Here is a 26,485-nt window from a genome sequence, read left to right as displayed (position 1 = left end):
TCCCCCCTTTCAATGGGAGAATTGGAGGAAACTGTATAGCAGCTTGATGGCCAAAGCTGAGACCCATTCACTTATAATAGACCTCTGTTTAGACCACTCTGGGCAAGGGATTTTGGATTGGACAAATAGCCTTCTGTTGGCTTTTCATGAGGATGGTTGGGTGGTTCACAGATCAAAACCCTGGCTGGCTCAGGAAATCTTGACTGTCCTCATCCAGTAACTTCAAGACAAAATTCGTACCCTGTTGGTGGGGGTGGTTGAACACTAATCTCACTGCAGCTAAAGATGTGACAACTTCTGAATTCTAAAACACTGAGATGTGGATGTGGAAGATTCAGCATTGACTGCGATTGACAGAAGCATAGACAGTAAATATGCTATATGTAGCATACAGAAAAGTTCACAGTTCATCTCTTTGGTGGGAGGCAGCATGCCCTCATCACCGTGTAATATCCTCAGTACTTTCTGCTCTCTTCTTGAGGTGGCTCTTAAGGACTGAGAAATAAATGACTGCTTGCACTCCACTGCACTTGAAAGGACAACGAATTTCACCTGTGACATTTTATTTTATACATGCAGTGAAATTCAAAGTAAGGAATTCAAATGGCATGACAGAGATTCACCCTTGGTGGGTTTCTCTAAATGAGGACCACATAGTTTGAACTGATGGGTCAATAACTCCATTTCAAAACAACTTGAATTTTGAGAGTTGATTTGACTAGCTCTGACATGCCGCCTTACTGCCATGGACTAAGACCATCTTTGTACAACCACACGAAATCCTGAAATTCTAAGTTGTTATTCTCTCTTTTCTTTGACACACTTTAACAGCTGAGCTTTAAAGGTCAGCTTGTTGCAGCCTTGCTTGCTTTGATGGCTTTTGAGATTTTACGTAGTTAATTTATTCCGTGCGAAAGTGGTGAAAACATTTCGTTTTAGAAGGACACTGCTCGAACGCAGGCAAATGAGTAGAACTTTAATCTCTAACCTTCAGTGGTGATGGTCACAATCAAGGTGCATGTGTCTCAGCTCTGTAAATCTCATTCGCATACCGCTGAGTAAATATCATTTTCATGATAGAAAGTGAAAAAGGATTAAGTAAAAGACAAGATGTGGGTGGATCAGGAAGTGAAAGTTTATCTGCTATGGCTGCAGTGCCGGTCAGCTTTATACATACTTATTTGACTAATTATTTGATTGAGCAACTCAGCTCATCAACTAACAAATCACAAAACTGATTCACCGTGTGACTGACATCAACTCACCAATTTACTGCCAAGCTGATTGGCTAGCTAAATAAATAATCAACTGACTGACCGGTTCGCCAACTGGCCGAGGGTCTAACGATTTGTCTCAGTTTTTGGGCTGACTGACCGGCTGGCAGAGCGACTGTTTGATTGAATAACTGGCTGGCTGATAAACTAACTGTCTTCTATCATGCCCTCCATAACCTCCTGCTGTGTGGTCATCAGAGCATGAGTAAGTTCAGGCTTTTACACTCCATGTGTCATCCTCTTCCTGTCTCATTTCTCTCCCTTCATTATTTCCTTTCCTCTCACTTCTCGTAGCCCTGTTCGAGATCCTTACATGTCAGTTTGCTGATGCTCTGCCAGCGATAAAGTTTTTCTTTGAAAGTAATTTTATTTTGTTTAGCTTTTATTCTTTATTTAGTCACAATAGCCGGTTGTCAGCTCAATATAGTGACTGCTGCAGCTATAGAAACGACTGGGAGTTTCTGAGAAGATAATGGAGGAGAAAAGACAGAAGAAAAATGGACTTGAATGCGAGGAATGAAGGAAAATGGGAAAATGAGGCAAATATTTAGACCACAGTCCAGTGCTACTGATACAGTCTGCTACCTACCATATGACCTTTTGCGTGAGAAAGAAAAAAAAAACGTTATGACATTCATAGAATGAGTAACTCAAAAATCAGATGGATAAAGTCGGATATCTGCAAAGCATTTGTGCATCTTACTCACACACACAAGCACATCCGCACACACCCTTGATGTGATTCATTTTAATGCCCTCTGTGCTCAGTGGGGTGGAAAATAAATGTTTTTAATGGTCCTAGGCTGCGTGGAGTGCTTATGTATTGTACATGTTTGTGTGTGTGGGTCAGGCATAGTAGAAAGCCATAACACTGATGTGTGGGAGTCACTTGAAGGTCTAACATAAGGTATTTAAATAGCTATGTGCCTGAATTTCTTAGGAGAGTTTTTTTTAACTACTTTGTTGTTTAGAGGCATCATTTGATCTTAATGCAGACATTCATGATTACTGTGAACTGTCTGTATTTACCTCAACTGAAGAGTGAACCAGGCTTTTTATTTGAGCCAGTCTTTTATTATTAGTGGCAGGTCTTTTATTTCTAATGCCCTTTTTCCCTCCCAGTTTTATGAGGTCAGATTTTACTAAGATGTTTTCTTCTTTTTTCTGTTTGCTGTGTTAATTAACCGTTTCCAAACTCAACACTTTCATCAGCCCGTTGTAGTGGTTAATTAAACATAATGTCGTATTTAGACAGCATCTATAACACCATTGCAGTAACCTACTCATGCTACATTCACTACTCAGTTTGTCAGGGTTTCTGTTGTTAACAACAACAATACTACTCACACACTAATCAGTGGCAATTAGTGGTATCACCGCTTCTGTGAAATAATATATCAATGACGCTAATCGTACTCTACAGTTATACTTACAAAATATATTAATTGATGCAAACTCTTATGCAGTTTAAGTATATAATTATAGAACATTCGTAGTATAATGCAATTTAAAGTCCAAAACTTAGATAGATGATGTGTTTAGTGGCTAATTTTCGGTTTCCCTCTCTGCTCTTTCATTTTTTTTATAACTTTATTGTTTCTGACAAATTATTTTAAACATTGTTTGTAGCCTGTACTCCAAAACATGCACTATACATTAGCATGTTTTCTCTCTTTCACCGTTATCATCTCCTACACTTCCCTCACAAGTTGTACTTGTTCTCAGCACTATTGTTTGTTGAAGTGTGTGCATCAAGTAAGGCGGTGCATCATTACTGCCAGCGCGATTGGCATCCAGGACTGACAGCTCTCCTTTTTGGGCTGAATGCACTCGGACAAAAAACAAGGTAGATAAATTGAGGACAAAAAAAAGCAAAGGTGTACAAATAGTTCTTTGTAGCTCCTCTGGATGTGCACACCCATGTGTATATGTTGTATTCCTTTGTCTTAGCGAATCTCCTCTTTCTTTATACATGGACCATTAGAGCAGGAGTGTGTGTTGTCTGAAGTGAACAAGCAGCAGCCACACATGCCATAGTACAGCCTGTCTCTGTTTCGCTGTCTCACTTTCCATTTTCTATCTTCTTCCTCTTTTTGTTGGTCTTTGCAGATTGTGTCTTCGGGTAGTTTACAACTCTTCTCTGTATCTGCAGCCAAGCCTATGATAGACAAAGAGAGAGGGACAGAGAGAGAGGGACAGAGAGAGAGAGACAGAGAGAGAGAGACAGAGAGAGAGAGACAGAGAGAGACAGAGAGAGAGAGACAGAGAGAGACAGAGAGAGAGACTGGTTAGCAGTAGGAGTGAGGCACAATGCTTAATTATTTAGACACTGTCTACTTGATCCAATACTAGTGAACTACTGGGTAGAAAGAGGGATGGAGAGGGAGAGACAGAGAGTTACTGTACATTGAGTGGCCTAGAATGCTGACACCTTTATAGTTGGTAACAAAAGTTATTTGCAAATTGACAAAATCTTGAAAGATTGCAACCGCAGAAATCCTACCACTCCCCCTGCTGCACTTCAGCCCTGCATCAAAAGCCCAAACGAGACTTGCATGCCTATGTTTGCAACTGAGAGCTGGAAGTATGATGCATGAGGTACCCTAGTTGGCTATATATATATTTAATAATACATACACAAGTAAACATTAAAATGGGCTAATATGCTTCGACAAATCTAACATGTTTCTACATATGTACACCAGCAACATGCCTTGACTTTCTGCTTCACGAATGTCGACCCTTTTTTATATTACTTATTCCGATTTACAGTAAGAAATGGGTTAAAAACAAACAATGTTTATGTGATTCTGTGTGTGTTTAAAGGTGCAGAGAATGGGGGACAAAAGTCTTTAATGAAAAATGCATGACAAATCCCTCAGCACAAATTTAGTGCAGTCTAGTTCAGTTTTATGTTGTAAATTGAAATATGGCTTACGCACAGACGTATTGCTGTTCAGTTTGATCAGCAGAGGTCGGAAAACAAGCGTTTCATCAGCAGTCTCAGGATTTCATCACTCATCAGTTCAGAGCTCAAATTTGGCAAAGATGATGCTGGTAGGAACTAAGCAGTGTCCTGCTGAGAACGTACACTGACACAGTCTTACAGTAGATTTACAGCCAAACACACACACGCAGCACAGGGAGACTCATGCATACACACACACACACACACACACACACTGCATCATTACCGTATCCCATCCTATGAGTTTGTTATTATAAGTGTTTCAGCTTTTACAACCCTCGCAAAGGCACTGGCTGCCGTGTTTGTGTACACGTGTATGCTGTGTATTATTTACCTTTAGCGTGGCTTTCTGACGCTGACTCTGTTGTGACCTTTCAGCTAAGCCGGGCCGGATTTAATCAACAGCAGACTCCTATAATTCACACACAAACAAGAACTCTGGCTTTTTTGTGCATGCACACACACCTAGACTGCCAAGTCAGGGCTCCTTTTTCTGTAAATAATGGTTAGGGTTGCTGTATTCCACATTCTTTGTTTGCATCCCATTAGTCAGAACAGGCCAAGTGTCAGACCTATTAAAATTTAGATTTAGCAACTGGCATACAGCAGCACCTTGCCGTGTATCAGCATTGGACTATCAAAGCAGCCAGTATATAATGTAAGGCTCTGTCCAGGGAACAGCTGGAATGTCAAAGAACTTAAAAGACATTTCCTTTTTTGTTTTTGTTTTTGTTAAAGATTATGATAGATTCTGTGGTGAAGCTGCGGATTGTACAAATGGGTCATTTTCAGTGAGTGAACCAGAATGTCTTTGCAACGTTTATATACTGTCACTTGACTATAAATGCTCTTTTCCCTCTATGAAAGGAGCAGTGGTATTAGAAGTATTGCAATCTTTTACCTAAGTGAAAGTATTAATGCTACAAGTTACAAGTCCTGCATTCAGAAATGCAGAAAAAAAAATGGACATGATTAGCGGCAAAATCTACTTAAAGCATCAAAACTATATCACTCATCATTGTGTCATTTATTGTATCTATTATTTATGTGTTTATATTAATATTTCAAGCTGGTACTACATTTACATACATCTAACAGTATGTTTGTGATATTTTATAAGATAACCGTGTTCATGCAAAACCTCAGTCTGAAAAGTAACTACATCTGTCATTGAAATATAGTAAAAAGTACACTATTAATATAATGTTTCCCTCTTAAAGTAGAAATACAAATACCCGAGTACAGTACTTGAGTAAAAGTGCACTGTTACATTCTGCTTCTGAAAAAATGGTGTTTTTAACATTTTAAAGAGTTGTTTTTATTTGTCATCTGCTGTTCATGGAAAGAATGCTTCTGTTTGAAACTGAAAATCCTAATGGGATGCATTGTCCTCTCTGCCCTTTTCCTTGTTTGTGTGTTCAGAATCTGCTGTCAGAGAAGGTTGACCAGATGATGGAGTGGTCCTCTCGGCGTTCGGTCGTCCGGATGAACGGGGACAAGTTCCGTCGCTTCGTCAAGGCCCCACCCAGGAACTACTCTGTCATCGTCATGTTCACTGCCCTGCAGCCTCAGAGGCAGTGTTCTGTCTGCAGGTATGTATACACACACAGACACACTCAAGACCAGCGCAACTGGTGTAGGCTCAGCTACAAGCTGAATAGCGAATCCTCTGTCCTTTCCCTCTGTTGCTTGAGATTCTCATGTTATGTACTTGGTGCACTGAAGTTCTCATACACTGAACGAGTCTGTGAGCTCTCAAGTCACATGCTCACACACAAACAGGCACACACCAGCACAAATGTCCTAGAACTTTTCTGATATTTCACGTACCCTCCACAGAAAACAGCATTATATAACAAGAACCTGTGGGTCACGTTGACATTTGGATCAAAGGGACAACAGCCAGCCGTACTACCAAAGGGAAAAGAATAAATTCGGTAGAACAAGGCCAACAAGACCTACTTACCCACTTGCGTGCTCAAAGCCTTTCATGCATGAGGAGATTTTCCAAAAATCTCAACAGCTAGCTAATTTTGATCTACAAAATCAGACTTGCACCTTGTTTGTGGCTGAATCATGTGTGACAACTCTATTATGTTAGCACCATGGACAGCTCTGCACACAACACTGGTGACTCTTGGCGCTGTCCATGGCTCTAAAAACTACTTTGGATTTGTCAGGAGGGCCAGTATTGAGTGTCCAGGTTATTAACAGAATATTAAATTTGCAACAGTGTTTTCTCTCTGATCTAAATGAAACCAACCTTACAAATGTTAGACTACTGCAGCATGATGAATAGAAGGACAGAAAGGAATAAATACAAATATTGCTGCCATTCAGATGTACTCATGTAGTACTCATGCGTTTTTATTGTAGAGTACACATTGTACACATATACCTATATGTGATATCTGAGTCACAGATGTCTCTCTGAAAAGTATTATTATTTGGCAAACCCAGGGTTGAGATTTCTGTATCAAAGAAATGTGGAAACCAGGCGAGTGTTTAGGTGTGGGGGAAAATGTTGCCCAATTGGCATTCCTCACATTGAAATACATAGTTTTAGTATATGTTCTGCAGTGTGCCGTTGAGGAGTTCATGACTGCCTGATGTTGTCTGATAAATTTGAACTTTTTTTTGTCAAACCAGGTAGTTGACCCATGTCCTGGTGTCCTCGGGACATCCAGCTAGTTGATGAAATCAATACTGACCTTCTCTAACCCGACCCTGCTGTTCTAATCAGCCTCCTTCAGTCTCCTACTTCAACAGTTACTTGATTAGATAACTTATTTATCACGCCCCAAAGAATCCTCTCTCTCTTTATGTCTTCATAAAAATATAATTTTCATTATTATCACTGTATTATAACCACACACATAAAAGTCTTTTTTTGTTTCTCTTTGGCTCTTCGCTCATTGACATACATGACTCATGGTCACATGCACATACTCTTGTTCTGCTGCATGGAGCTATTCCAGTTCTAGTAAGGGCCTAGGTTTGTATATGGAGGACAGAGCTGTCACCAATATTTTAAGGAGAGGCAAGATGCTGTTTCTATGCTCCCCCTGTGCTGATTTTGATTCAGAATTATTCATTAATTCAAAAAAAATATTGTGTGCTAGTGCTACTTTCTTATGTGAGTGTTCTGATTAATAAATTGATTTTGACACACTATGACAGGGGTCCACATGGTGTTTTTCTCTCTTACTGCCAAGTACTTCATCACCGGCGTTTGTCTGCCAGAAACACATTATGGACACTAGAGGTGGACATTTCACTCCACCTCTACTGGTCCTTGTGGCCTATTTTCCCTTTTTAATGATGTTGATTAGTGCAAGCTTTTCAGGTGATTTCATTATTGTGTGTTGTATTAATGTAATATGCAGCATTCAATCATTTTAGAGGCTCTGGAAACCCAAATTCACAAAAGCCTAACTTTGTCATGTAAACATTAATAGTAAGCATCTAAAAAATAAGAAATTTGTTACAATCCAAAATCTATGATCCTAAATATTGTCATTTAATTTAACTTTCCTGATATTGACCTGAATTATGCATGGTTATGCGCTGACATTCATTACGCAGTTACGCTGCATTTAGTGGAAAAGATAAACTGTCAAAAAAAAGAAATATTCTTACACATGTTTTCTTTATTAAAAAGCAAATACAACCATACACCTTCTGAATTAAAGTTTCTATCTTTAAACTCACCAAATCATCTTGGTTCGTCTTTCCACTATTTCACTATCAGCACAATCACCAACTCTGGTTAGGTCTATAGAAATCCTCAATTCACCAAGCGAGATGTGAAAATATTATGGTAAAAGCAAAGCAGGAAACTGGATTACTTATGGCTATAAAATTGCCAGATGCATTAATTAATATCAACCTGCTCTCATTCACCCATATGCTATTACTTTTTATTCCTTTTCTTTTTCTTTTTTTCTTTTCTCCTCTTTAGTTTTTTTCTGTCTCTCCCTTTTTCCATCTCCCCAGGCTTTCTCTTATTAACGTTAGACAACAACTCAACGATAGCATCACATCATTAGCAATGGACAGAGAGAGAGAAATGGATGTTAGACGGTGACCCGAGTGTCTCTGTAAAGAGGACTATCAGGGAGTGAAAAAGATGGCTAATCACTGGGGTCCTCACTCCCACATCACTCTTAAGCTTTGTCCCAGTTCTGTACTACATAGTAATTCAAAATGGGCTTTTAACTATGAATTGCTCTCGCACTAGAAAATAGACTAAATGAGTACGACGTCTTCATACTATATTTACTCAATTTTTAAGCCTATCATTGATCACCGGTATTTTCACACAATGCTCCATGGTGTTTAAATAGTCATGGTACTCAGGGCTGGAAAGAACTGACTGACAGTGTTGCAACAGTTCAGACGCAGCTTGACCAAGAGCAGAAATATAATTTTATGCTGTATGAAAAACCTGTACAGATAGATACTGTACATATGTCTTTGCTTTGGTTACTGGGTTACATTTAGCAGTTTTCTGAGGGGCCAAAATTGATTATGTATTATTGTTGCTTAGTAACTGCTAACAAGAAAACTAGAGTTGGCTTTATAGGATAGAAACCAAGGTAACACCTAAGGTTGTTAACTTCAATTTTCAAGAAAAAGGGATTAATCTTCCCTTCTCCTTTAGCTCAGTGTAGTCACCTCCTGAGTATAGTTTTGTTGTTTTCATTTTAAAGATCAATATTTATTTGGGTAGTAATATTTATTTCAATTCCATTTTTTCTATTTTCAAGTATTTGATAATTTTGCTCAGTTGTAGGACACTGAAATTATCTTCATCGGGAAATATGTACAAATGCACACAAGCAGACAATCCATTTGGATATAAACACACAGGCAAAAATAATATTATCAGTGATACAAAAAAAGAGTTAATTCAGAGCAGAGTTCATAGCAGTTTTATGCCCAGATGCTATAAGGCACCCAGGTTGAATATGATTACATTTCTTAATAAAAACAGAAACCCAGTCTTGCAAATAAAATATTTAATCATTAGGCAGTTGGCAGAAACAATAATAACCATAAATAAATAAATGACATGAACTATCAGGGCAATAAAAATCACCGCCTCAGTGATGTCCCCTTGACAACTCCAGCAAAGTGGTGTTCACAGACCGCGATGAGCACTGTAATCCCTGACAGTCTGCTGGCCCGAGTTTCAACTTCATCTCTGCTGACTTTTAAAAAAAGACACTTCAAAGGGACCATCCTAATATTAGCTGCAAAGATAACAATGTAACATCACTGCACATAACACATCATGACAGACAATTTCCCACTAATTAAAGCCAACACAAGAAGCGGTTGACATTAGACACAATGTCCAAGTGAAGCTGAGCAGCGGGAAAGAGACGTAGCTAAAGTCAGAAACAAAGGAAGGAGAGGATGATAAAAGAGACACTTGGCATTTAAGTGTTTACCTTGTCATGTAGGAGGGCGAGGTGATAGACTGGACTGACCGTGGCTGGTTAAAATAGCATATTAAATAGGCTAAGTTTGAAGGAATTCAGAAGTCAAATAAGAAGTAAGGTTTGGAAGAGAGTGAAATAAAAAGGCAGTATCTTCACATATCATGAAGACTATTATAGGATGTAGAGGGTGTGTAGGGACAGTGTGCAATTTCCTCTACCTGGTATTTTTGAGGTATCTAATTCAATTTTTCTTTTTTTCTTGTCCTCATTTTGTATAATCTCGATTTCTTCTTCATGAATAAATGTATTAATTTCATCCTTTGTCTATTGCCTATACCCATAGCTAGTCAGAATCAAAATAATACCTCCGGAGGATAAAGAGCAGGTTAGCAAATGGAAAAAACTGAAAAGTCAAAGTAAATTAAAACATACTTGGATGGAGAGTGAAATTTTTTTGATAGCAATGTAAACAAGTCTTCTCTTTTGACAGCCACAGTATTTGCTCCTCTGTGGTGACAGTTCTTATATCTTATATACTGGTTAGCAAAACATGATACAAGTAAGAATGCTGTGCGATGATGTTCAGTGTTTTCTTGTGAGGGAAACCAGTTTAAAGCAGGACTTGTTAGGAATTTAAATAAGCTGATATGCTAATGCTTGTTTAGGGTTATTGTCTTGCTGGAAAATCAATCCTCTTCTACACAATTGTGGCAACACAGGACTGAAATTATGTTTCATTATGTTTTTAGAACTGGAATGACATCGAAACGTAGTGATATCTACTATTCCTGAGGTCCTTGAGTATGTGCATTGAGGCACTCACCTTTTTGTGACATGTTAAATATTTTTTTTCTTACTGTTTTCTTGATTTTTGTTCCATCCTATCTTATAGGCAGGCAAATGAAGAGTACCAGGTCCTGGCCAACTCGTGGCGTTACTCATCTGCATTTTCCAACAAGCTCTTCTTCACAGTCGTGGACTACGATGAGGGAGCTGATGTTTTCCAACAGGTAACTAGTTATTTAATGTATTAGAAATATCAAATGTTTTTTTCCTAAAACCTGCTGCATGTTGCACATTTTATCCTTTCTTTTTCTTCCTCCCTCCCTTCCTAGTCCCTCTGCTTGCATATAACACCCCTTTTTTCTCACTAGCATTATACTGTATGTGTTTAATGAAACACATTGACACAGGAGAATGAAATCCACAGACACAACATGGAAAGACTGAACACCGACAGTTAATTACCATTGTGTTGCAGTAGGAATACTTTTATCATAGGATCTACCAGAACACTGAAGGTAATTCACCTCGGTTAATTAATATCTGCAAACCGTAGGTAGTAAAGCTCCCTTTGCTTGTTGCAAAAAAAGATAAATAACACAGTTTAAAAGGAAGGTGCCATCGTGAAACAAATACTATGGGTTCATATCAGTCACTTGCAAATGTGGCTTCTGTCTTCGTTCATCAATCTCTTTTCCTATGCCCTGCAGTCTTTCACAACCTCTGCTCCTTGCGTCCCTTCCTCCTTGCCTTTTTGACCCTTCCTTCATTTATATCATTTTCACCTTCAACCTTTTGTCCTCTTCCCATTGCTCTTCTCTCTCGCTGTCATTTATTCTTTCCTTAATCCTCCCTTCGTTCCATACACCCACAAGCTGATTTACATTTCAAAGAGGTTGCAGCAGAACTTCTACTGTAGTTCAGCAAATAACCAAAACAAAAAGAAAACGTCAGAGAGAAAGGCAAAAGACCTGCACATTCAGATCGCTGACAGGTGAACCGAAATGAATTGAAATGAATCGTGAGAAGGTCTGCTGTACAATAAACAAAAAAAATCTAGATTATTTCCCTGTTAATTGGACTGAACTATAGACATGATTCACTATGATGAAAAAGCACTGATGACTCAAATAAAGCCTGCCTAACTATAATACATGACTTTTCCTTTTTAAACTGTGGTAAATGTCATCAGCGGTATCCCATTCATCATCTACTTACAGTGCACTTCTAAGGAAGGACAAACAGACTCAAATTACAGGCTCTGCTGTGCACTGACGACGTCTACTAGAGTTTTTTTCGACTGGCACTGTGGCTATACATACATACATCTATGTTATATCCTACCAGTGAAACCAAAATGGAGACAATGGACAGACTCTCCTACTAAACAGAAACAAAAATAAATGCTTAAAAAAATCTATGTCTGGTATCAAAGTATCATTCACTTTAGAGATTTTTGTAACTACAAAATGTTGATCCCTTTCTAAAGTGATATATGAATATAATCTCTCTCTCTCAACTCGAGTAACACGCTCAACCAGCTGTTGTCTGCAAGCACCTTTACCTAGATTAAAACATTAAAAGACATTAATACATATTTTTATTTCTTGTTGTCCTTTTTTATTCTATACTTTATACTCTTAGAACTTTAAATAGCTGTGCTCAGTTAGAAATAGCTTGGTTTTGATTCCTTCCCCTTTTTATCTTGATTTATTTTAAACTGATTAGTTCAGTGAAGGTGACATTAAAACATGCTCCTAGCTCCAAGTCTTTAATATTTCTTCTTTTCTTTTTCTTCTTTAGAATTGTATTTTGGCTAGCCACTGCTGCTTTAATAGTCCTTGCCATTTGACTTTCTTACTGATGTTTTTTTTCTTTAAGGGTTTCCAAAACTCTGTCTACACCTGTTATCCGTGCATGAATGCATGTTTTCAGATTGTTATTCAAGGACTTATATATGTGTACATGTTCTTACATTTGTATGCAGGCGCATGTTCCTCTAATCCACCATTCAAGATTATCACTTGGAAGAAAGAAAGAAATATTTAGCTACTCGTATAACAAATACATATTTGCAGAACTACTCTACTCTCATTTCTGTCTCCCATCTTCCTTCTCTTTTTCCTTCCTTTCCCCATCCTTTGCATTTTTCTTCATGTGTCTTGGGAAAACCGAAGATCATAAGCCAGTTGACTTCATTGTTGTTGATAATTATAGGGAGTCCTGGGATTTGGAGTTAAATAGGTGTGAAACGTAGAGAGAGGGAGGGAGAGAGGAAGGAAGACAGTTCTATCAGTGTCTTTATTTAGCTGTCTGTGTGTGTGTGCTTAGGAGGAAAGACAGAGTAATGCATTTGTACAGAATAATATATTTATGCAGAGATAGAATTATTGGAGACGTTATCGCTATTCATTTATAAGCTGTGATAGCAAACACACACCCACTTGTCATCGGATCAGTACAGATATGCATACACACAGAGAAGCATAGAGTTTCTAAAATCTGTTGATCTTTGACACTTTTTTTCCCCTGACACTTCATTATTTGCCCAATACAGATTCAGGACCCAAAATTGTGAACTGGATGATAAAATACCCCTGTGTCACATAATACTACATACTAACATAATATCATATAAAATCCTGTTTTTATGTTTCCTGTGTTATATTACAATATCTGTGAGGATTATTAATCTGGGGGAGGTGTGGACAGGATTTGGACATTCAAGTTCAAATGCAGTATTGAGCAAACCACAGCAGTTTAGAGCCGTGGTGCACCTGCAAAATAACACTGATAAAGAAGCAAGGTGAGCGTTTGCAGCTTTGCTCTGTCAGTAAAAACACGTCACTGAAACTGCTGGCTAATATTTAGTTGTTTGGCTCACTCACAGAGCTGCGTGTGTTTTGAGAATAGGGTCCTACAGTAATGTAATGTTGAAATACAAACTGTATGTTTATATTACAACAATGATTACGGGCTCACATATTGTTGCGTTAATGACAAACCTCTGTTAGGCAGGCAGCTAGAGAATTACATTATTCCCAGTAAAAGGTAGTAAAGATGTCATTTGAAAGGCATGATGACTTTTTATAGCAGTCATTTAATGTGTTGATTGAAATGTAAACAAAATAACATGAATAAAATTACAATTTTTACATACAGACACTATATACATGGGTAAACAGCGCCTAGAGAATGTCAGGTTGTTTAATGTATCTTTATCTGTGGATGATATGTTGCTTAGTACATTTGACACGTCAGAGATGACAATAACCTGATATCCCCTCACCCTTATTTTTCTCTCTCTCTAGTTGAACATGAACAGTGCTCCAACCTTCATGCATTTCCCGGCAAAGGGAAAGCCAAAGAGGGCTGATACATTTGACCTGCAAAGGATCGGCTTTGCTTCGGAGCAGCTGGCCAAGTGGATCGCAGACCGCACAGACGTTCAGGTACTACATATACAGACATTTACCGCATGCACTTTTGCAAGAAACATGCACTTTTGTAAATAATAAATGAAATAAAGTTGATACCAACTCATGTTTCAGCTGAATATTCTACTAATTGAGAAAATCTCAGAAAGACAATTCAGTGTGGTGTTTTGTTCTTCGGTGATCTTGCATAAATACAGTGCTTAATCAGATCAGTTACAATATTGCTTAGAGGTGGTCAAAGACATACCTTTTTAAAGTGGTCTTGGTATGGTGGGCCAGTCCATACCACCTTGATTGACAGCTTTCATATGAGCAAATTTACACAAATCTTTTCATGGCTCCAGAGGGAGCTGCATGAAGTCTGATTAACTGCCTCAAAGGACGTCACTTCAGAAAACATTGGTTAGGTCTGAAGAGTACTAAGAGTGTGGAGCTAGAAAGAAGTGAGCTTACCAGACCTCTGTAGCCCTCTCCTCATCTCTGCTTGAGGCTAGCAGCTCAAGGCTACATTAGCTGCTTCAAGCATAACACACCTAATATTCTGACAGAACTGTGGGTGGTCGAATTGCTTGTTGCTTGTCTTGGTAATGTAAGTGCCAGACTTTGGTAAGAAAGAAAAATATGTGGAATAAAAAGAATGATATTTCAGGTTTTGTTGCATCAGTCTATCACAAGCCAAACAATGTCTTAGAGGTGCAATGCTAAACTGATCCAAACATACTAGAGTTTTTTTTTTATTATTTTTTTTTCATCCAACATGTCTAGTCTTTGCATGTGCAAAAATGCAACGTCGACCATGTCATAGCTTCATAAGCTTAAAGGACCAGAGTCGTACATGTGCAGGTGGGTGCTTGGAGGCACTTCAGTTTTTGGCACCTGAGAGATCAAACCTTCAACCATTGGACTACTATTTTTTTCCTCTCCTGAACAACCTGTCAGCCAAGTACTGGCAGACATACTCCAAGCATCCTGCTGACATCCTGTTGATGGATGTGGATTCAAAAGGCTGCCTTTCAAAGAAGGCGAAGGGGAGCACTTAGACTAAGTGCTAGCTTTCAGGCCCTTCAGTGCATGAATAAAGAACAGAAAAATAAAAATGAAAGCACAGATAAATGATCAAAAAAAAAAATAATTGAAAAAATTAGTGATGAGGAAACTTGAGTGAAAGTCAATTAGAGAAGTCTGTTTTTAAAAGATTTTTCAAGATGACGATAAGGACAGATGGGGAATGAGGAGGAGGTGGTACTATTATACAAAAACAAACCACAGCCATTAGCTCTTGTTGTTTTCTTCTACATTATACCAAATACAAAGATAAAAGCTGAATGACTTCATGTATTACATGACACCACATTGTTTGAGTTTACAGCATTGCAGTAACGTGCACTGTGATACACAGGATTATACCCCACTGTGTTTTAAATGTTTTCTTCAACTACACTTAAAACAGAAAAATGAACAAAAGCGGAAATGAAAAGAAGAAGGAAAAGACAACACCTTAGCATTGTGATGCCACTGTTTCTACTTTGTAGAGAGAGATCTCACAGTCTAATTTTTCCCCACACACACACACATATTAGGTCACAGGCTAGGCTATAAACTCACACAGAATGTGGCAGAGCTTTTGACTAAATCTCCCTTTTTTCCTCTCTTTCTTCCTGAATTATGCATTCTTAAGTTTTAATCCAATAACACTTAGCAGCAGCAGATGGTGCACACATTTTCACTGGTGACATAATCAGTGTTGGTTACACATACGTGTTCTGTCATTTGGAACATTTTACCCTTGCATCTGTTAATAGCGAGCACAGCATGTTAGTTTGGTTTTATTGCCACGCACACATCCACAGACACACACAGAAATAAAGAGAAACACACTGAATTAACAGTCAAAATGATTTTATGTCATTAATTAAGTTTTATTTCTTGGTGTTTTTGATTTAGTTTTAAAAAGCTTGTTACTGTGCTGCAGCTTACCACTGATTAAACACATCCCATATATCCCATCAATAATTTAATTCTGGGCTTTGACTAATCTCCTTAAAAAACAGGAAGAAGCGTTTCTATATAAACAACATAAACTAACTTAAATAAAAGGCTGCAAACCATGCTATTTATCTTTTTTATCATGTTTTTATTGAAACGTTCTTCTGCTTATCTGTCACAAAAACACCTCTTCTGAGAATATTTCACAGGTTCAAGGTTTGACCCTTCACTGGATGGTTTGTGAATTGGATTTTTAGAAATAGCTTTGGCTTTTGTCACTTTAAAACTACCTTTTATGTGCTTCTCCAACAATCAACTATTCTTAGAATAGTTTATTGGAAAAAGATGTATACATATAAATATCCCATGTTCCAAACTTGGTTCTTATCTTGCTTTCTGTTTCATATCATTCTCTTATCTCATGCCTTTGATCCAGTTACTACATTTGCTGTTTCCAATAGGATGATTTTCTAATTAAAATCTTGAGCATTATTATACTGAGGATATGTCTTACCCACCTACAACACTAAAGAGAATAAATAGGTCTGAAAACAGATTAATAGTTTATTTCATTGCTTTTTATTCGGTTAACATCAGGCCAAGGTAACACATTATTTCCGTTCAAAGTGGGAAAAGGAAGAATTAAGAACATTTATTAACAATATTTACTCTATACAATACATCTATTCAATAGTATAGTGATGTGCAGTGACTGTAAGATGTAAGTATGCTTTTCATTTCTCACTCTCTCTCTCACTCTCTGTCTCTCCAGATCCGTGTTTTCCGTCCACCTAATTATTCGGGGACTATTGCTTTGGCTCTGCTAGTGTCTCTGGTTGGGGGTCTGCTATATTTGAGGAGGAACAACTTGGAATTCATCTACAACAAGGCTGGCTGGGCCATGGCTGCACTGGTATGACACACACACAATTAGTTATACATTGATATGGATAGATTTCACACTGTCTCAGTTAAAACCAAGGATAATAATATTAATATTTCCATGCAAATAATGTTTCATCCACATTTTCTTCGCCCCCCATCCTCTCTCCTTCCCTCTTCCTCTCTCTCTTTGTGACAGTGTGTAGTTTTTGCGATGACATCCGGTCAGATGTGGAATCACATCAGAGGCCCTCCCTACGCCCACAAAAACCCCCAGAATGGACAAGTGGTATGAATCACATTATTTTTATTTCCCTTTCTCTTTATATCCATACATTCATCCATCTCTCTGTTTTTACTTCTCGCTGTTCTTTCAGTCCCTGCACTTTTGTGTGTGTGTGTGCGTGCGAGTGAGTGTGCATGTTATTTATCTACTTATCTACCTCACCTTCTCTATTTCATACATTTTCTCTGCATTTTTGGGCCACTTATCGCCAATATGTGTGCAAACACAGATGCAAACAGAATTTGCAGGAGTTTTGCTGGTAATTTTTTAAGTTTGTTCATCCAAGTGTGAAATTAAAATAAAAATCTAACAAAAACTGAGAAAATTACCAAGGATTGAGAGAAGGGGTGGGGAAAAGTGGAGGGAGTGAGACAAAACAAAAAGAGAGAGAGAAAGGAACGAAGAGGGAGTCAAAAACATCATGAAGGAAAATAAAAAGTAATAAAAAAAGTAATATGTGTTTACAATATTAAGTTGTAAGATACATGACGTGCTCATTTCCACTAGAGTTAGTGCTGCTGCTTCTTCTTGAAGGCCAAACATTTTATAATTTCACAAAATAAATTATATAAACGCCTTAATTAAGCAAATTTAAGTAAAATAATCATAATTTTTCACACAACGTTATACCTGGGTATCGGTATACTGCTTCAGCCCTAATTTACACACACACAACACAAACCCTTCCACAGCAGAAAAAGGATTGGCATTCCCTGTAGGCAGCACTCCTTAAGAATACATGCACAACAGAGGGGACTGTCAGGAGAAAAAATAAAAGAAAATCAAAAAGCATCACAAACCTCCCTCTTGCCCCTTTCCATCTCCTATTACGTACGGTATGGCCATTCTCTCTAGGCACTCTATTTGTCAGGCTCTGTTGGCTCTCTGTCATTTTTCAGTCTGTTTGAAAACAAATAGGTTCAACACTCATTCTATGTAGCTTTAAAGTGTAGCTCCCAGCCATCACCCCTTCTTTCTCATTCGATGTTATTTCCATATTTCTTCACCCCTCCTCACTCTGCCTCCTGCTTGCATCTGAACCACTTTTACTGTGCCAGGACCGACATTGACAAGCGGAGATGGTGCTGTTGTTTAGATAAAAATGATGACTTCGTAAATCCTAATGCTTTTTAAATCTCTATCTGTTGTCACATTGTACGCACAAAATACCTATTGCACACAGTATATCTGAGAATATCCTGCTGATAACACTGACGTGATATCAAGAATATATGTGATCAGTAAAATCGTGTTATATCAGATGAGTGGACAGCCTGTCCTCGCCTTTTAACTTTAATTTGATTGATACTTATCTTCACTTCTACCCTCGCTCTGCCTTTCTCGTTCTTCAGTTCTTCTTTCCTTCTTCTCCATGCCCTCCCCTCTCTCTCTCTCTCTGTTTCACACGTCTATCTGTCATCATACCATATTATAGTCTTCGTAAGAAATAGGTGCAGTCAGCTAGTTTGAAACATTCCTTACCTGCCTGCCATTTCTGTCTTCCTCTCTTGTTCTTGGCTTTGTATAAGCTGAGCAGAGCGATGAGGGCAGCATTAAGGCTTTGACACAGTGAAGTGTTGAAACAGCATTTTAGATTAGGACAGAAATTAATTCCCTAACTAAAGGGAGCAATAGCCATAGGCATCTGATTCAAATGCAAAGGTGAGTAGGTCATAAAAGATTTATTACTGAGCACGCAGAAAACAAATTACACCAGTTACAGGCAGAAGTGCTGAAGAGCTGACAGGATGGTATTGTATGGAAACTACTAGTTTACTGAGAAAGTTAAGGTTTTATAGTTTGTTTTGTTTTTTTGGAAAACTTTAAAGGCACCTTTTTATTTGTGTTCTCAATGAAGGCGTGTTTGTGATTTTGAAATTTTTGATCATCACTTTCATGACTAATTTTACCAAACATAAAAAAATACTGAACATTTTACTTATTTAAATAGGAGATGGTTTATTACTTATTTCAAATGTGACATGACATATGCTGTGATAAGGCAAGGCCAACTCTATACTGAAAGATATTATGTTAACTACCCTCAGTGTCCACTTTATTAGGTACACTGTGCAGTCTAATGCAATCCAATACTATTGTTTTTTACTTTTTTGATGCTTAAAATAATCAGGTTTTGAGGTGTTGTGCAGGACTAAAATTAGAGATGTTAATGTAATGTAATTCTCTGCCCCCCTCGTGTAGTACTGTTGTATTTAGCTGCATTAGATTGTACAGCTGTACCTATAAAAAGGGCCGCTGAGTGTATGTGAACCTATTGTGGTCTGGCTCTATTGTGCTATAACTTCCTGTTAAGCCCCCTACAGTCCTAGCCTCATAAGCCTCATCGCCTAACCTTAATCATTCATCTCTCTCTTTCCATTTCCTCTACAGCAGCAGTAGCCTCATTGACCTACATGCTTTAACCCACCCACATTTTCTTGAGCTTCCAAGCCAGATTGCTATTTTGTAGCCACTCAACCAAAATGGCAGCAGGGATAGCTACATTAGATCTTGTGTAAATGGCCCTCATCTCTTTTGTACTTCCTCCCAGCCTTCCACCTATTCCACCTTCATCCGCACCTCTATGCTCTCTTTAAATCCCTCTTTTCCGCTCTCCGTCGTTCGACAGTGAATAGCTTGAACTGGGCAGACACTATTGAAAAGATACCTGTCTTATCTTTCCTGTTCTACTTTCGCCCTCCTTCCACGTTACTTCCTCTCACCTCCCTCTCTAATCTCCTACTCTCCTCTCTCTCCCCAGACAGTGTAATTCCTTTAAAATGATGAGCGAGCGAAGCCAGGTAGACTATATTGAAAGGATTTGTCAACTGACGAATGGCACGACCAAGCAGATGAAACTGTAGTGAGTGTGTCACTGGTGCAGCCAAGAAAATAGTGCTAGCTCATTTTTGCTCTGACACACACACACACAATTGAAGTGGGGGGGTGTGGGGCTAGAGTCACACATTGGAAATTTAGTTTACTACTGATAAACAAATCCTAACAATGTAGCATAATGTTCTACAGTTCCTTAGCTACAAGTTTAGAAGGAGCTGCTCAACATAACAAAAAAAAAGTCATAATCTAGTAGTGAGAATAAGGCTGCGTGTTATCTGTACACCCATTTATTCAATTTTTACATGGCTGTTTGGCTGCTTATTAATCTGTGGCGGTAAAGAGATGAAAACAAGTAAAGTACTGACAGGTGCTGATTCTGATGACAGACAGGACATGTATCATCAATGAGATGTTCATCCTAAACACGATGCATCATTAACTAAACGTGTTAAATAAAACCCAGGCATGCAAACTGCTTGGAAAAACAGACAGCGGAGGTAACGATAACTAGCCAGTTTTACATCATTACGTACGCTGTCTATCTTAATCCGTGGGCCAGAGCCAGAAATTTCACACGTTGTGACCGTCTTAGATGGCAAAAGAGTGGTCCTACATTGTTCTTCACATTTCAGTGAACAAATTGATATATGATAGCGCTGTTTGAAGAGTAACTAAATACTATTTGATCTAATGAATGAACACATTGTACTTTTGCTCAATCTTGTTATTCTGTTAGGTCGTGATCAGCACCAGAATAAAGTCTGTATTTTTCTCTGCGTATATGTCCTTTTCACCTTTTTCACTTCACCACATCAAAGTGGTAATCTTACTTTGTTGGCATTTTCGTTTTGCAGCAGGACACAGATAATATAGCTTATTTGGCTGTAATATTATTTCCCCACAAGTTTCTGATATAACTATAGAAAATGTACGCAATTGTACAGCTTTTGACAAGTGAGAGCAGCAAAGACAAAGAAAGAAAAGAAAGCCAGGGGGATAGTATAGGGTCGGAAAGTATTTTTCATATCTGAGTTTTTGTTGATAAAAGTTTAATTTAAACATCTTGAGTATTGAACAAGTTATTATATTACCAAACTTTTATCTGTCTCAGCCTGGAGGGAAGTGTACCACTGAAGCATTTTAGCCATTGTTTCTCTCCTGGCTCTTATAACCAACCACTTCCTTATTTCCGCACTATTGGCTTATGACATTTCCATATTTCCAGTTGATTTCACATGATTGGTTGATGGCTTTTGGCAACAGTTGGCAGGAGGCCTCTCTACATTACTGTTAACCTTTCATATTTTAAAGAAACACCGCTGTCACTTTTATTGGCTCTTTGCAAATAGTTGACTTTTGGCTTGCAGAGGACATCTTTGTGTGTTAGCGAGTGCGAGTGCTGCTTTAGTTTTTGCCATACCTTTCAGTGTGTGTGTATGCTTTTGATTGAGTGAGCGAATGCTTGTGTGTTTATCTGTGTGTTTCATGCCGATACGGAGAGAATTGAACAGTGTAGTGAAGCAGTGAAATAAATGGTCCTTTAGGCTGGATATTTGTTCAGACCAGTAGACATTGACCATTCCTCTCTGTCTCCTCACTTAGACGCTCAAACCCACAGCTACACACAAAGTGACTGGAACTGTTGTTTTCAGAAAACTGTAATACATGTTTAATATATACAGTGTAATCATTTTATACGCAATATATATGTACAGTGTTAACAATCATTTATAACTTTGTCTCTGTTTTACAGTCCTGTCTTGTAATTTGTATATAGTGTTCTTTTTTGTTTGAAAAGTGCATGTCTTGTTTAGTTATTTATTATTTATCTGATCTTTTGCACTGACGGGAGAGCTGTGCCCCAATTTTGTTGTGCTAACATATTCTTTACTACCGTGCAATGACAATAAAGACTCTAATCTAATCTCTATATTAAACATATACTGTATATCTTAGTGGCAAAGAAAGAGAAATGGAGGAGATTGTTGCACAAAAATAGGATAGGAGACTATATGGCCAAAGGTCAGTTGACCATCAGATCTATATGAGCTTGTTGGACGCCCCATTTGAAAACCATGGTCATTAATATCAAGTTGCCGTTCGAACAGTGGCCGCTCATCTGGGAAGGCTTTCCACAAGATTTTTGTAATGTGTCTGTGGGAGTTGATGTCCATTTAACCAAAAGAGCATGCATGAGGTCAGGTACTGACGTTAGAGAAGGTCTGGCCCGCATTCACTGTTCTAATTCCTCCCAAAGGTTTTCAGTTGGGTTGAGGTCAGGGTTTTGTGCAGGCCACCCAAGTTCCTCCACACCAAATTAAAACCATGTCTTTATTGACCTTGCTTTGTCTTTGTCATGCTGGCACAGCAAGAGGCTGTTGCCACTAAGTTGGAAGCACCCAAATGGCTAAAATGTTTTTATATCCTGTAACATTAAGAAGACCCTTCACTGGAACTAAAAAACCTCCCACCTAGCACACATTACAAACATCCCCAGACTGTTATCCCACTCCCACTGCCAGATAGTAAAATGTGATTCAGCACTGAAAAGATCACTAAAGTATCACTGCTCTAGAGTCCAGTTGCAGCATGCAACCACTCCAGCAGATGCTTGACATTGAGCATGGTGATGCTAGACTTGCGTGCAACTGCTTGATCGTTGAAACCCATTTCACAAAGCTCCTGACACACAGTTCATCCACTGATGTTAATTCCAGAGGCAGTTTGGAACTCTAGAGAAAGTGATGCAACAGATGATGATGCTTTACACACTTCAGCACTCATTGGTCTCGCTCTGTGAGTTTGCGTGGTCTACTACTTTGTGGCTAAGCTGTTGTTGCTCCTAGGCACTTCTACTTCACAATAATAGCACTTACAGATGACCAGGGCTGATGTGGAAGGGCAGAAATTTAGCAAACGGACTTGTGGCAAGGCATGAAAAGATGTGGCTGAACTGTTAATAACCCACTCTAAATTCTAAATGTTTGTCTATGGAGACTATGGCTGGAACACCTGAACTAAATCAGTAGTAGTGGTGTCCACAGAAAATTGGCCATAAAGTGCAAATGGTGTCAGAATAAAAATCACTTTAATGAATGTGCATTTAAGATTCCATTTGTTTGAGGCTTTGTCACACCAGAAAATTCATCCACATGAAATATTTGGCTCTAGTAGCTGGTGTGCTAACTGCTAACATTATGCAGGTAGTCTGTGTTCTTTTGGCTCCACTTACTACTACACTCCTGTCCATTTTGTTCAGGTTGCACAACATTTCATTTAATAGTAGTTACTGAAGAGGAGAAAAAAGGGTATTAAAATAAGATATACAAGAGGCACAAAAAGACAATATAAGAACACACATACACAAATAGGATTTAAGAAGATAAGGGGTAATAAGATAAAAATAAGATAAAATTGTATAAGATGATATTCCTAAATTCAATTTGATAAAAAGGCAACAACACATGTATTACTGTACGTTATGATTTAAACAGTCTGAAAGTCATGTTTTTTGGGCGTTTGCATCATATATGTGGTTTGTAAAAACTGAATGCAGCTTCTTATACCTGTCCCAGACAGTCTGAGAGGATCTGATGGATCGTTCACTCTGGGGCAGCTGATCGGAAATGTTTTTTGGCCTTAAACCATTCAAACAGCAGTAGTATTTTAAAATCAGTTTTGACACACAAGAAGCCAGGGTAAAGATCTGAGAAGTAGACTGATGTGATTCACTTTCTTCTTAGTGAGGACTCGTAGCAGTGTTCTTAAGACATTCAAGTGTTTCAAGACATAAATCCTTAAATGCTTGATTATATTCTTAAGCTGCTTTTGTAATTATTCTGATGTGAAGGTTACAATTTAGTCTGTGACTACATCAGGATTTCTGGCCTGCTTTGTGGTCGTATTATTCGAGTTTGAAGACCTTTTAATTCTTCTTCTTTGGCTCCAAAGACAATTATTCCTGTTGCTATTTACCTGGAGAAACGTGTGGCACATCCAATCAATGGTTTGTTAAATGCACAAAATCAGTGCTTATATGGGACCATCGTCACCACGTGATGTCATTATATAAATCTGTATGTCTGCATTATTGTGATGAGATTTACTTTGCCCTTGTAAGCAAATTTACTAGAGGTGACAAATTGCATCAGAACAGATAGATGAGACTGCAGCATTTGGCTGTTTTTAAATGCTGGACTGACAGGGCACTGACAGTCACTCTACGTCTTCTTCATTGTCGCAGTTGTAGGTTAACTGCACAAGGGCACCACAGCAGATTTATTTGGGCAGTCTATGAATCAAGCCAACAATTTACATCATTGCTACCAGATGCAGATCCCCCACATGTCCCATAAAAACAAAACAAATAAAATGATTCTATTGAGGATATAAGAAGTCTCTTAGTTTTACTGATAGACATGAAATGCTGTTTTTTTAATGGCTTTAATTGACTCTTGGGTAATTAAACTGAACTCTCAAAAGACTGAGTACCATCCAACAACACTGAAATGCATAAACAGTAAGTAGATAATGAGATTTTAAAGCATCACCTGAATCCCTGAAACAGACTATGATATTTGTTGAAACGAAGGGTTCATTGAACCTGCCCATAGTCCCTCTGCTGTTCTGGATAAATCACCCTCATATGCTCTCAGATAGTTAGACATTAAATCATTGATGTGTTGCAGCATATTTCTCTTTTTAACTAAGAAATATTTAAATTCTAATCTTCTAGCTATCAATCAAAAATAATGTATGACTTTTTTGCCCCCTCAGTAATTATCTACTAGTTAATTTTTTCACACATTTTCAGTGGACTCATGACTAAGCTCAATAGTGCATCAGTGCAAGTTGTTTATAGTATACATGTCTGCTTTATTCTAGCTCTATCAGCTCTATCTATACTCTTACAGTTGTTTTAGGTATTTAGCTGACAGAGTGAAGGTTCACTTCCTAGATCGCCTATCATTACACCCATTCGCAACAACACACACAGTCAAACCTGTCCTTTGTCTATATAGATGAAAGTCATATTTCCACTCTATCTCTCTTCCTCTCTGTTACTTACTCTCTCTCCTCTCTGTTCTTTCTGCTTTGTTGACTTTTCATTTATCCCCCTTCCTGTCTGAGTGCCTCCTGACCTTTACCAAACAAAACAGACACAAACACACGTTCACACACACTATACACAAATACTTGATACAGGGTGCAAAAGGATGAATATAGCTATTTGTAAAGGTTATCTGGCCCACAGCTATTAACAGTTAACACTATAATGGTTTGGTTTTAGAGCAAGAATAGTCCAGAGGAGTAGGCACAAAGTATGCTCGCTCATATACTTTGTGTTATCAGTGTTGACTTAACTTGCCATTGATTTCGACTATTACATTTTAATCGGTACTTACGTTCCTGTCATGTATGTTTTGTGTAGCATATAAGAAGTGACACATTGAGGAAAATCACTGATAGCCAATTGTCAAAGCCTGTTCTCAACCTCTAACACAGTTATATATATGTGTGAGTATGTCAATGCATATTGCGCCCCTGTATTGGTGAAGACACCTAATTTGCTTCAAAGTCTGACAAATGGGCTCTTTTATGCACTTCTTATATAAACAAGGTTTTTTAATGTCAAATTTAATGTATTCAAATGAGTGCATGAACACAGACACTCAAAGCGCCGTTCACATCTTTGTTCTTGTTTTAGAAATCATGTAAACATGTATATTCTCAAGTTCTTGATCCCAAGAGCATGCTGATGAAAAAACACTATAGTAAATCATCCTTGGGGGGTGTTTAGTAAAAGGTCTAGACATATAGTTCTAACGTTGATATTTAGAGTTTTAATTGAGATAACCTTTTACCATCTATTTTCTTGAGACCCTCCCAAGGAATGATTTCATCATTTAGTTTATATTTTTCATAGACTTTTCTTTGTGTTGATGTTATTCAGTACATTTTAAATTTGTATTATACCCAAGGATGTGGTAAATAAAAAAATGGATATAATACTAATTCTTCTCACAACCCACAATGAAGCATAATAAATGTTATCCTTATCTTATGTTTATATTTGTTCATGTTGGGCAAATTGACTTTGACCATTACATCCTCAACTATTGAAGACCATTTTCTTTTATTTATCTTGCCATTTCAACCTCATTGGGCATCTTGGGTGTCTTAAAAACTAATCCATCAGATTAATTGGAGCAGTAGCAGATTAAAGTTGTACCAGACAGCTCCACAGCGTGAACCTGCCTAAATTTATAAAATTGAGCCAAGGTGAGGTTATTTAAAAGGAGAAAAAAAGTACATGCTGGCATGCTGTGTGCTGAAATTACATATTACAAAATTACAATCATATTTTTCTCAATCCCATTAAAGGACCCTATTAACATATTTCCTGTATATACAACTTCTAATATGACTTATTTGTCTGTGCCACAGACTTTCATTGTTGTCCAGAAACATTAACCGAGCTTTCTTACCTTACTGTTTGGTTGATAGCACTTCTGTTCTAGCTCGTTTGATGTTTGTGAGACACAGTTTTGTGTCTGCAGGCCTTTCTTAACTGGGCATTATTT

General features: G+C 38.0%; 1 protein-coding gene across 1 annotated transcript in view; it reads left to right on the top strand.

Moving 5' to 3' along the window:
- tusc3 (tumor suppressor candidate 3) overlaps positions 1–26,485 on the top strand; it is a 65,877-nt gene that overhangs the window by 21,883 nt on the left and 17,509 nt on the right. The window contains exons 2-6 of the mRNA XM_019257971.2: positions 5,665–5,834; positions 10,582–10,699; positions 13,784–13,924; positions 16,668–16,808; positions 16,977–17,066. Coding sequence (XP_019113516.1) covers positions 5,665–5,834; positions 10,582–10,699; positions 13,784–13,924; positions 16,668–16,808; positions 16,977–17,066 — 660 coding nt within the window. The remainder of the gene's footprint in view (positions 1–5,664; positions 5,835–10,581; positions 10,700–13,783; positions 13,925–16,667; positions 16,809–16,976; positions 17,067–26,485) is intronic.

Source organism: Larimichthys crocea, chromosome X, assembly GCF_000972845.2.
Source record: "Larimichthys crocea isolate SSNF chromosome X, L_crocea_2.0, whole genome shotgun sequence".
Lineage (NCBI taxonomy): Eukaryota > Metazoa > Chordata > Actinopteri > Sciaenidae > Larimichthys > Larimichthys crocea.
The sequence above is the reverse complement of the archived record's forward strand: the minus strand, read 5'-3'. Positions and strand labels throughout refer to the sequence as shown.